The sequence below is a fragment of the Thrips palmi genome, unplaced genomic scaffold (assembly GCF_012932325.1).
Source record: "Thrips palmi isolate BJ-2018 unplaced genomic scaffold, TpBJ-2018v1 HiC_scaffold_18, whole genome shotgun sequence".
In the NCBI taxonomy this organism is placed as follows: Eukaryota; Metazoa; Arthropoda; class Insecta; order Thysanoptera; family Thripidae; genus Thrips; species Thrips palmi.
The window spans coordinates 2,006,875-2,019,827 of NW_023144627.1; the positions used below are offsets into that span (position 1 = coordinate 2,006,875).

At 44.7% G+C, this 12,953-nt stretch overlaps 1 protein-coding gene across 1 annotated transcript in view; it reads left to right on the forward strand.

Moving 5' to 3' along the window:
- The window catches only part of LOC117645489 (tyrosine-protein kinase receptor Tie-1-like), a 51,368-nt gene extending 39,076 nt beyond the window's left edge, over nt 1-12,292 (forward strand). The window contains exons 15-20 of the mRNA XM_034385734.1: nt 419-638; nt 1,477-1,583; nt 3,239-3,360; nt 5,608-5,797; nt 6,936-7,119; nt 11,968-12,292. Of these exons, the coding sequence (XP_034241625.1) occupies nt 419-638; nt 1,477-1,583; nt 3,239-3,360; nt 5,608-5,797; nt 6,936-7,119; nt 11,968-12,079 (935 nt within the window). The 3' untranslated portion in view covers nt 12,080-12,292. The remainder of the gene's footprint in view (nt 1-418; nt 639-1,476; nt 1,584-3,238; nt 3,361-5,607; nt 5,798-6,935; nt 7,120-11,967) is intronic.
- Nucleotides 12,293-12,953: the final 661 nt, after the last annotated feature.

Consider the following 12,953-nt stretch of genomic DNA (forward strand, 5'->3'; position numbering starts at 1 on the left):
TAGCATAGGACATTTTCGGGACGTCACACAAAACCTTAAGGAGGTAAAATTACCACTATTGAGGGGTGGGAATACCCTCTACAGGCAGTAATTTCGCTACGGGCGGGATCCATTTTTTACCGGGGCATTCCATGCCAAACCAACCACTTTTGTAGGTCACCATCTCCGAATTCGATGAAATTTTTTTTCCATGTAGAACTGCATGTGAAAACATGCTGTGCAGAATTCTAGCCCGATCGGACAAGTAAAATACTAAGTATTATGGTTGCTTACAGGAATGCGTCTGCTAATGAGAAATAGACAGTCAATGGCTGAGGAGAGTGCTCGCATCGGGCTACCTTCTCGCCTCTCATCAAGGGGGAAGCCCGATGGGAATGCACAGTTCAAATAAACACATCGGTGAGTTATTTTTTCGTAGTTCCCGACGCGGTGGTGTCCGACTTGGAGGCGACCCACTTGGCCAACACCACGGTACTGGCGCGGTGGCGTGAGGCCTCGGCGTGCGCGGAGGTCAACGGGCCGCTGGTGCGGTACCGCTGGGAGCTGTACCGCGACGAGGACGTCGAGGGCCACAACGGGACGACGCCAGCGCTAGCGCTCCGTTCGGGCTTCACCAAGAACATGATGGTGATGCTAAGGTAATACTACTACTACTACTACCCACTACTACTCGAGTAGGATCCTACTACTACTGCCACCACTACTGCTACCCACTACTACTATCTACTACTACTATCTACGACTACTACTACCTACTACTACCACAACTAACCTTACAGTCGCCTTATAACCGTAAGGAAAGGTGGGGGTACTAAATGCACAGGAAAACCCCAAGGAAAACCCCAATTACACCAGTGAAATGGGGGAACAAAGTTCTGTCAGTTTGCCAAGTCTCATCGAAATCGTATAGACGGATTCAAAACTGCCACACTATTAAAAAAAGTAATCCTGAGACAAGATCCGACCCAATGTGCCCTACCTTCCCTTACTTACTTACGAAGCTTTGACAGCAGTGCGACTGGTAAATAGTCTCATGGAAGCCACCTACACGCTATAATTGCATGCTTTCCTAAGCGACAGTATTTTTTTTTAGGGGGTATTAGAGGGGGGGAGTAAGCTGTAGCTCACTATTGTATGTACTCTGAGCCACATGGGGTTCCCAACTCTTGCGAGTTCTTGTGCAGGGTTGGCTTAGGAATTTCAGGCGTTTTCTTCAAACGTTATGAAGAGCCAAAACAAGTTCGGGGGTTTAGCCTCTAGGAGGTCACACATAAAGAAAACAAGATAAGACTGCATAGGGTGTTTCAGATATCTGTCCAGGTTTTTAAATCAAGTATAGCCGTACGTTAGCAAGTTGTGTATCCGACTAAATTAAGCTAGGCATGCCTACGCGATGAAGTTTTGCGCAAACAGTTGATCGTCTGAAGCACATGCTAAAGTAATTCATGTTGTTGTTCCGATTGCGTCTGTTGCCAGGGATTTGGAGACACTGACCAGGTACAGGCTGCACGTCAACATCGTCAATATAGTGGGCGGCAACCCACAACGATGGGCAAAGCTACCTTTCAGGACGCTGCACACAGGTTTTAAAGTCGTAAACCAAGGCTGAATCACTGTACAAATAATGTCCTGTCAATGCCGTTAATTTAACCAATGTTTGCTGTTACGCAATTCACGGCGTTTGCTGTGAACTAGTTCACGGCGTTCACTGTGATCTCGGTCACAGTGTTCACTGTGATCTGGCCACAGTAAACGCCGTGAATTGGAGCCTGATTTGCAGTACTTCGGTGCTCAGCGGCGTCAAACTCACAGTGAATCACGTGAGCAGATCACAGTACGTTGTAAATAACCCTACAGTGAAAACTGGCAATAAATTAACGGCATTGACAGGACATTTATTTTACCGTGAACGCTGGGAATCCAGGAATGTGACGTAACGTTCGTGTAAACGTTAATCGTGTCAAGTTCGTTTGAATACTGCGTCACATTCTTTTGAAGGCGAATCGGCTGGCCTGAACGATGCTGGGTTCACGTTCAAACGATTGTGACGTGACATGATGTTCAAACGAATGTGACACGATTCACGTTTAAACGAATCTGTCGCCACATTCCCGGATTCCCAGTGAAAACTTATTGATAAACTAATCTAATCACTCATAATATCTCAACCTACCTTACACTTGCTAACTGAAGTGTGTACTTAGCATGCTGCATGCTTCAGGTTGGGGCCTGCCTGCATGTACACACAGCCTGGAGCATACGTGGCCAAACTCTGAAAACCTTACAAACTATTTAAGCCCTGCGAAGTGAAGTAGCTTCAAATAACAAAGTATTTTGAGCATACGTAAGCTTACGAAGAAAACAGTACGTAATTTACGAACTATTTCTTCGTATAACAAAGTAAATTGGTTCGTATTGTGTGTGCTCAAAGTACTTCCTCAGGTGTAAAGCGTGCACACTCCACGCTGGAGCATGCCTGCATGTACACTGTTGCCTTTTGCAAGAATAAAGCAGACATTCAGGTAGGCGCCACCTGGCGTGTATTTGGCAAGGATGCGCCACCTGGAGTGTTGATGCCAGGTATGCTCCAGGGGGCGTGTACATCCGGGCATGCTAAGCATACTGAAAGCATGCTAAGTACACCCTTGAGTTTTGCGGAGTACAACAAATTTATTGCCAACCTCAACAACGCTGTTGTCCATGAACAAATTTTCTTGTTTAAATACGACGAATTCGTTGCTTAGGTTTTTATTTTACTAACTTATACTATGTTAAAACAATTATTTCATTGTTGATAAGCAGCCCGGCTCACCGGGAGTCTACTACTAGGTCTGGGATTAAATCTTGTTAAAGATCAACTTAAGCATCAGTTAACAACTTTGATAATTAAAAAATAGCAGCATACCGCTAATTACAACGATTTTAACAGTGTATACCTTTCCAACAACAGGCTTCAGTGCACCCCCTATGGAATTCTTGAGTGGGACTCGGGACTCGAACCTCTTTATTGATCCTGCACAGGCATGGATACGTAGTGCGATAAAGGGAACTCCCATCACACCCGAAACCTTGCTAATAATTCACAGGAGCTCCTGAAATGTAAAGGGATACAGCGAAACTCACGACATCTCGCGATATCCCGTTATATCTTTCAGGATGTTTAGAGCTGGAATACCATTATCTTCACCAAATTGTGTATACCATTCCGGCACTTGTTTACTTTGCTTTGGTTTTGCAGCGATGGCCGACGCTCCTCTTGATCTGGCTGTTTATCGTCTGAATGGCACTGCCCTGTGGCTCCGTTGGGCGCCCCCGACCAAGGGAAGCGAGACGTTGCGCCACTACGTCGTTACGTTACCGGTATGATGTGGACTCATAAACTGTCAGTAGAATTAAAGCCGTGAAAAATTTTCGGATCTTAATTCCGCGATGGGGCGTGGGTGAGTGAAGAAGGAGTTAGGTTTGTTCAAGTTCCATTCCGCTTCACTCAAAAAAAATTTGATAGTCACAGCAAATCGTTCGGTCCTGACACCACACTTTCATTTCAGTTTTGAAACAGACTCTTGGAGCCATTGGCTCCATACACAGTACATGCAGATTTACCAGTTTACATGGCGGTTGATCACTTTTTAACAGTAAATAAATTAATTATGATGAGATAACAACATACAAAGGAAAAAAATGAAATAAACTAGCAGAGCATTTTGCATGGCATGACATGAGCGCATGAGAGATACATGATTATTGCAATAAACTTCATAGAGTAGGATTAAGCAGTTGGTGGTTTTTTAGTTTAATTTTAAATTTCTTTATACAGTTTCCCATGATGTTTTCCGGGCTTTGGTAGCTTTTCATGTTCTCCACTTCCTCATCCAGTTCATGCGATAAGTTGAGTATTTCAGTATCAATGCTATGAAGCCTAGTGCTGATCCCTTTTACAGCGCCTTGGAGCTCAGTTCCAGCAGTATCTCCCCCGATGTTATCCAGCTTATTCCAAATGACAGTCATCTTCTCTTCACCTGACATATCTTGAAATGACTTTGAGTTTGAATTTCACCGGGCTCCGGTCTTCGTACATGTGGCACATTTGAAAGTTTCTTTTCCCTCTTTAATGCCTGCATATTTTATTTTGGCACATGTTACGGCATGGGTCCAGCTTCCTTAAATGATGCATTTCATCGAGGTTTCATCCCTCGATTTAGGATTTTCTTACAATATTGTTACATACATTACACTTGACTGTCATGGTCACCTCACCGCCTTCTGTAATTGAGGCCAACTATTTATATGTAACTGAGGCCGTATAAGACTTAGAAAACGCAACCATAGCATTTTTGTCCCAACCTCATTTATAGTTCATATTTGTTCGTCGGCCTACCCTGCAAAGCCAGTGGTAAGTTTACTTGCCACAAATTTAGCAAGCCGTTTTGAATGCCAAAATTTGGCAAGGATTGGTCGGCTTTCTTCATAAGCTTGCCAAATTTTGGCAAGCTGGGGAGTATTCCCGGCCGAAGCTTGCCAAATTTTGGCGAGCTGGGAGGTATTTCCCCGCCAAGCTTGCCAATTTTTTGCATTCAAAACGGCTTGCCAAATTCGTGGCAAGTAAACTTACCACTGGCATTGCAGTGTACGTTTGGTTGTTACGACAAAACGGTGTGCTATGACTATCAAACTCTTTAAGGAGTAAACGGCTGTGGAAAGGAAGCTCATTTGATTCGGTGTTCTCAAAATTTCGACCTTGATTTCATTGAAAGTGTGAAATTTGGCCAAGCATTGTCCAGTTTCCAGGCCGTAGGGTTCGTCCAGACCCCTAGTTCGGACTTCGTCGCACGGACCGCGCACTTCGAGTACTACAGATGAACGACAAGCGCACTCGCTGACACATTTCACATTCGTGTCTCAAAAGATCTTCGAATTTTTGCGTATCACTTCTGCTCAAAACACCTCCTGGAATGCTTATGACGCTCTAAGGTTGATAAGTTTTGTACGCGCGTTGAAAACCAGCCCTGGATTTATTTCCTAGTCTCCAAAGGTAGTTTTCCGGTATGGGACGCCGACTCATCGATAGCCCTTCTCTAAAAATCAAAGAGCGTGCATTGTATGCTCTACCTGGAGCATGCCTGCAAGCACGTTCTAGCTAGCGCATGCCTGCCAAGCATGCACTTACTAGTGCATACATGCCAAGTACACGCTAACTGAAGCATGCATCTAGTGCATAAGGGATAGGGGGTTGCCTGCATCAGGAAGCATGTACATGGCATGTATGCACTAGTAAGTGCATGCTTGGCAGGCATGCGCTAGCTAGAGCGTGCTTGTAGGCATGCTCCAGGTAGAGCATACAATGTACGCTTTTTGATTTGTAGAGTGCACACTAAAAAAGGTTTACTAAGCATCTGCTTCGTAGGTAAGATGAAAATAAAGGCATGGTAGTAGTGCTTCGAATTATGAAGAAGTTCTTCGTATTGCGAAGGATTCGCGGAAGGATTTTGCTTCATGATGCGAAGAATTTCTTTGTTGATTTTACAACGCCTTTGTTTCCTTCGTATCGAAACGAGACCTTTTTTCTCTGCACAGAAAGCACTCAAATATTGTCTTTCTGCATTGTAGGCCCCTGGCGGTCGGCGCAATGAGACTGTGCCGCCGAACACTCCCTGCCCCGCTTGGCCATCGCTCACCTGTCACGTGGTGACCGGACTGCAGCCCGACGCGGAGTACAACATCAGTGTCAGCGCCGTCAACGAGCACAGCGATGAACCGGGCGTGCCCGCCACAGTGCGGGCGTCAACGAAAGTCGGAAGTGCGTTTATTATCTTTAATCAATACACTGTGAAAATGAATGTATGGGATTCACGAAGATCCCTCTGCAGAGGAAAAAGTCTACGAAGCATAGCTGCTCATTACGAAGCAAAATACTTAACACGAAGCATTTCTTCATTACGAAGAAATTCTTGAATGCCTTTATTTTCTTCGTGGTAACGGAAAAGATGCTTCGTCGGCTTTTTTGAGTGTAGCCAAAATGTTGTCGAGGACACTTTCGTAAATTGCCAAAGGTAGTAACTTACGAAGATACTCTGTAGTTTACGAAGATTTTTTGAAGTTTAAAAGAAACGATACACTCTGCAAATTTCATGGCAATTATTGCAACACAGAGGGAGGAAACTGAATACCCACGAAGTCTCACTTCATCTGTGTCCATCCCCAACTTCACTGCAAACCTAATTGTCTACTTAGTACACATTTACAAATGCATATGTGTAGCAAAGCAAAGCGTACGGCGCCATACATGCAGCTGTAAGTATATACTTAGCCAAGTTGACGTGTAAGTGTGTGCATTGCAAGCATGCATTTGTAAGGGTGTACAGTACAGTTAGGTCTGTAGTATATTCACGGGCAGCCTGTTTTAGTCGTTTTCACCCCCTCTTGCGTATACACTGTGGCAAAAAGATACGGAAAATTCTGTTTATTTTTTTTTTGCCAGGATTCTCCGTAGCCGTCTTGTCAATATTCTCCGTAGGCTCTTACAGTATTCTCCGTCGGGCCGTACAGAATTCTCCGTAGGACCTGGAAGACAGCACAGTCCTACGGAGATCACTGTAAGGTCCTACGGAGAATACTGATAAGGGGGCTACGGAGATACCACAAGCTGTTTACAGAATTTTCCGTAGCTTTTTGCCACAGTGATATAAAATTCTTATGTTAGTAACACTGAGAATCCAAACGCTATGAGTATAGCGTCAATTGGTGCAATGCAAAAGCATTGCACGTGAAGTGCAATGCCTCCCCATTCCCATGCATTAGCATAGGGCATTTTCGGGCACGTAAGGTGCAATATGGCTGACGCATTGCACGTATGGTGCGATATCTCAGCTGTATTGCACCATAGTGCTATACTCATAGCGTTTGGAATCTCAGTGAACCCTTACTCTTCGTTTCAGCGCCCGGACCGCCCCAGCTTCTGAGCGTTAAGGACAGAAGCGCGAAGTCCGCAGTGCTTCAGTGGCAGTTGCCAGACGTCTTGAACGCAGACCTGCACTACTTCGAGATCGTGGTATCGCCGAAACGCGGCGCCTCTGGCCCGCCTCGCCGCATTGAAGTGGGAGTTACAGAAGAGAAGCTGTGGTACGTAGTCAAGCCTAGGGGCCATCTATAAAGTACGTCCGTTTTTGTTTAAGTCCACTTGGAACCCTCTCACATAAATAAGAAATTTATGAGTAGAGCAAGGTGTACTCACGCGTACTCATGTGTACACCAGATCACAGAGTGATTCACCCCTCGGGAAAAATAGAGACAAAAAAAGTACGACTCACTTAATTATTTTTTGAACCAAATAGGAACACAACTCACTGCAAGAAAAAGTGTGGATAGTGCAACAAAAACTGTACAATAAAAGTACAACAGGGATTGTAGAAAGTACAACGAGAATTGTACAAACTACAACGAGCCCTGGACTGCACAGCACTCGTCATGCCGGTTCCATTGTCCTTTGTACAAAAATTGTTGTACTTGAATACATTAACTTCCTGATAAAAAAAATTGCCTGATATTTGTGTACTTTTGTTGTGGTTCCGTAAACCGGGGTAACTTGAGACAATATTTCACGTTTTTTGGACCGTGTGTCCACAATACTTCTCTCACCAACCCGAATCCCAACTATGTTTAATTTCACATGATTACATTCGGTTTGGACCCCTCGAAGTTTTTGGGGGTCACCTAAAATGAGAGTAATGGGCCTCTAAAGTTGTCTCAAGTTACCCCGTCATTTGGGGTAACTTGAGACACTCCTAGTTTTCACTTTGCTTTTTCACGGAAGTGGGGTTTTTGCCAGTCCATACTGATTTTCTGAGACATTTAACTTATTTTCAATGAAAAGTACTCTTGTGGAATATATTAGAAGATTTTTGATCCTTGTATTAAGATTTTTTCATCAATGTAACATTTGGTAATTTGACGGATAACGGCACTTCAGAAGCGCAACGATTCTCCCATTTCACATCCAACCCTGTCAACTAAGTACAGCGCTTCTCTCATTTCGCATCCAACCCTGACACCTGTTAAGACATTTTTCGTTATTTCTACGTACACAAGTCCATTCCTGCAAAGGTATATAGTCTTAGTCAATTTTTAAAATTTACTCAATATCCCTTAACTATTTATACAGTTGTTTTTCTTCAAAAAATCGACGGTTCTTGGGCTATAAGTTTTCCGATTTCAATGACATTTAGCTCGCTGGAAAGGTAATTGGCTGAGCGATAGCGAAGCCTGTTACTCCAGTGGGGTTGAAAAGTTTTTCCTGTCTGTCGGTCTGTCTGTCTGTGTGTCTGTGTGTCCGCACTACTCCTCCTGAACGGCTCGGCCGATCTCAATGAGATTTTGCACACTTTTTGGGTATGTCCTTGGCTCGGCACACGCGAAATTTCACTATCCTAGCTCAACTGGTTCAGTTTTTACAGCCGAAAAACACCTAAAAAATTGCAAAAAATCGAGTTTTCTGCGGGCTGGTCATCTGTCTTAAAGGAGGGGGGTCTGGGGGGCGGAGCCCCCCAGCCTCGACAAGTTAAACAGTAACAAGGGTCAAGGTCGTGTTATCTGTAGATGGAGCAACTCTATTAGAATGAAGGGGGGTCTGGACCCCCCAGCATGCAACAAGGTAGAAGTAACGACGAGGACAACCCAAATCCCTGCCGAAGGCAGGCTAGCGCCCAGGCCAAGGTAGGTACGCCAGGCGCGGATTGGAGGAAAGGCCGCGAGATATCGCGAAGCCTGTTACGACAAGACGCGGTCTGGCGTAAACCTACCTTGTTAAATTCCCATCTTTTGAGACTTAAAGTTTTAGCTAAAGGTAGGTTTACGCCAGACCGGTTTGTCGAAACAGGTTTCGCGATGTCTAGGGGCCTTTTCCCCCCAATCCGCGCCTGGGTACCTCCCTTTGGCCTGCGGCGCTACCCTCCCTTCGGCAGGCTTTGGTTTTCCCATCGTCGGTCTTTTTCCCGTTGCAGGGGGGGCTCCGCCCCCCGGGCCCCCCCTTATTCTAGATAGAGTTGCATCAAAAAGATAACACGATCTTGATCCTGGCCCCGCCCCCCAGCCCCCCCTTTCCCTCAAGACGTTAGTGTTCCTGCAAAAAACTCGTTTTTTTAGCCGTTTTTTAGGGTTTTCGGCTATAAAAACTGAACCATTTGAGCTAGGACAGTGAAATTTCGCGTGTCTGAGCCAAGGATATACCTAAAAAGTGTGCGAAATCTCCCCGAGATCGGCCGAGCCTTTCAGGAGGAGTAGGGGCGGACACACCACACACACGCACGCACGCACGCAGACAGGAAAAACTTTTCGACCCCCCCCGGTAACAGGCTTCGCTATCGCTACCCAATTATGTCTCATCTGGTCCGTGAGTAGTTGAGAAAACACTCCAATTTGAAGCTGCATATCCATTGGGACCCTCTACATTGTCAAAAAAAGTGATTCCCGATAAAATGCGGCTTAGTTTTGATCTTAGAACGGGGAGGTCCGTTATTTTAAATAACCCGTAGTACATGGAGGTGCCAGTGTCAAGTTAGCCACTCAACTTCCGTCAAATTCAATGAAATTTGGTGTCTCAAGTTTCCCCGCACAGTTACCATTTTGGCTGAGCGATAGCGAAGCCGTTACTCAGGGGGGGTTGAAAAGTTTTTCCCGTTGGTGTGTGCGTGCGTGCGTCGTGGTGTGTGTCCGCACTATCCTCCTGAACGGTCGGCCCATCTCGGTGAGATTTTGCACACTTTTTGGGGATGTCCTTGGTCGGCACACGCGAAATTTTACCATCCTAGCTCAACTGGTTCAGTTTTTTTAGCCGAAAAACACCTAAAAAACGGCGAAAAATAGGTTTTCTGCAGATAGATCACTTCTGGTTAGAAAGGGGGGTCTGGGGGGCGGGGCCCCCCGCCTCGACAAGTTAAAAAGTGACAAGGGTCAAGATCGTGTTTTCTGCAGATAAGACAACTCTATTCAGAATGTGGGGGGGCTGGGGGGGAGAGCCCCCCCGCATTTAACAAATTAAAAAAAAAAACCCACAAGGACAAGCCATTGCCTGCCCGGGGCAGGTAGCGCGCAGGCCAAGGGAGGTACGCCAGGGGGGATTGGGGAACAGGCAGCGAGACATCGCGAAGCCTGTTACGACAAGACGCGGTCTGGCGTAAACCTACCTTGTCTACAAGGTACAGCCCCCCCTCCTTCAAGACAGAGGTGACCAGCCTGCAGAAAACTCGATTTTTCGCCATTTTTTAGGTGTTTTTCGGCTAAAAAAAATGAACCAGTTGAGCTAGGATAGTAAAATTTTTCGCGTGTGCCGAGCCAAGGACATACCCAAAAAGTGTGAAAAATCTCATTGAGATCGGCCGAGCCGTTCAGGAGGAGTAGTGCGGACACACAGACAGACAGACGGGACAGACCGAAAGACACACTGTTAAAAATTATGTTGTAATTTAGCAGTTAATGTGTTGCTAATTTTTTAGCGATCAAAGTTTTTTCAAATGACTTTTGTTTTTTACTAACGAGTTGCGTCGTTCGTCCACAAGATTTTTGTAAACCGATAGACACCCTTTATTTGCATAAATTTTTTATTGCCGATTAGGTCACAGACCTAGTAGAGCCCCGGGTTTAAACCCCGCAGTTCCACTTCTTAGAATGTCCGGGTTGTTTGTACGCAGCAAAATATTGTTTTGAAACAGCATAAGTCATTAAAATAATTAGCAACGAATTCGTCGTTTCAAAACAAGCAAACTTGTTTACAAACAACAGCGTTGTCGAGGTTGGTAACTGTGTTGTTGTTTTAAAAAACTATTTTTTTAAAAGTGCAGGAAAAACTTTTCAACCCCACTGGAGTAACAGGCTTCGCTATCGCTCAGCCAATAAAAGTCAGTATTACCCGATGAATGATGGGTTTCCCTCAAAACCAATGCTTTATTTAGAATGTTGAAATAATGGGGGTTTAAAGATACTATGGTCATTTGGGTCTCAGCAAAACGTTTTTCGAGTACCAAGGGAGACTTGTAACACTTCTCTAAAATTGTTAAATTTACTAAAATTGAAAAATCAGTATAGAACTGACCAGCTTGGTCCTAACCCGCCATGCAAACGCTTAATCGTATTTCCAAACAAGTATGAAAACAAGGTAGGTTTACGCCAGACCGCGTCTTGTCGTAACAGGCTTCGCGATGTCTGCTCGCTGCCTGTTTCTCCAATCCGCGCCTGGCGTACCTACCTTGGCCTGCGGCGCTAGCCTGCCTTCGGCAGGCAATGGCTTCTCCATCTCCATCGTCAATTTTCCTAACTTGTTGCGTGCTGGGGGCTCCGCCCCCCGACCCCCCCTTTATTCTAGAAAGAGTTGCTTCATCTCCAGATAACTCGATCTTGACCCTTGTACTTTTTCCCAACCGAGCTCCGCCCCCCAGACCCCCCTTTTATCACGACAGAAGCGATCTGCCTACAAAAAACTCGATTTTTCGCCGTTTTTAAGTGTTTTTTGGCTATAAAAACTAAACCAGTTGACCTAGGATGGTGAGATTTCGCGTGTGCCGAGCCAAGGACATACCCAAAAAGTGTGCAAAATCTCACCGAGATCGGCCGAGCCGTTCAGGAGGAGTAGTGCGGACACACAGACACACACACACACGGACAGACAGACAGACAGGAAAAATTTTTCAAACCCACTGGAGTAACAGGCTTCGCTATCGCTCAGCCAAAAAGTGCTAGGGCAGTTTTGACCTCCGAATGTGCCGAGCCAGGTGGCAGCTCCAAAAAGGTGGAAAAGCAGAAGTGTCTGAAGTTACCCTTGCTGTCTCAAGTTACCCCGGTTTACGGTTAATTCCTGCAGTGCTTTGGCAACTTCCCATAAGATCTTTTGAATAGGTGCCCTCGATTTCTGAGGCCTGTGAAAGCAGTCTCAGAATCCAATCCACCGATGATCTGAAAGTGACCTTTCCTTGATTCTAGGTACGAATCTACAGTTACTGGATTGGTGCCGGACGGAGTCTACTCCGTGATGGTGCGCTGTGGGTGGAATGGCGAATCGGCGCAGCTGGAAATTAACTCTATTCCGAAATGATGCGCGCACGGCGTGTACGCGTATGGGCATCTTTATATCCTTACGAATTATATCAATAGCATGCGGAATCTTGTAGCATGCCATGCATTATGTAAAGTTTATCTGAATAAACGCACTGTTAGGGATTTTTTTGTAAAAAACGAGTAATTCCCCGTTAATTCCATAGGACAAATTGTTCGTAAGTAATGAGTACAGTCGTTATAATTCAAATCTTCAACCCCTATTATTTTCAGGTTGGTCTTGGGGTTTTCCTCGACGAAAAAACGTGAAAAAAGAACTAATAATGTACCTTGAAAAATTTTTCGACTTTCTTTGTAAATTTACGATGTTTTCCCTTTTTAAATTACGGTTTTTTGTGGTAATTCAACAAACTTTTGTAATTTTACGAACAATTTGTCCCACGAATTAACAGGGAATTACTCGTTAATTTTCAATCAAACTTGTAAAATTACGATAATGCTTGTAATATGACAACTTTCGTTCGTCAAAAGACGACATTCTTCGTAAAAAATTTCAGCTTTAGTTCGTAATTTTACAAGGTTAAACCCTAAAAAGTGTGTAAAATTGTGGAATTTCCCCTTTGGGATTTTGCCAATAACGAATACGTTCGTAAAATTTCGAGTTATGTTGTAAAATTACGATGGTATTTATTTTAAATAAAGTTGTAAAAATACGACTTCCCCTTACAGTGCGAATGATTATTGAGATTTTTTAAAAAAATACATGTAGTTTTGAGGGTGCTCACTCGGGTACCGGATTCTTCTAGACATTGTTACGGCCTCAACTCCTTCCTTCCGCACTGTGGCAAGATGCTACAGAAAATTCTGTAAACAGCTTGTGGTAATTCCCCGTAGCCCCCCTTTCCCTTTTCAAT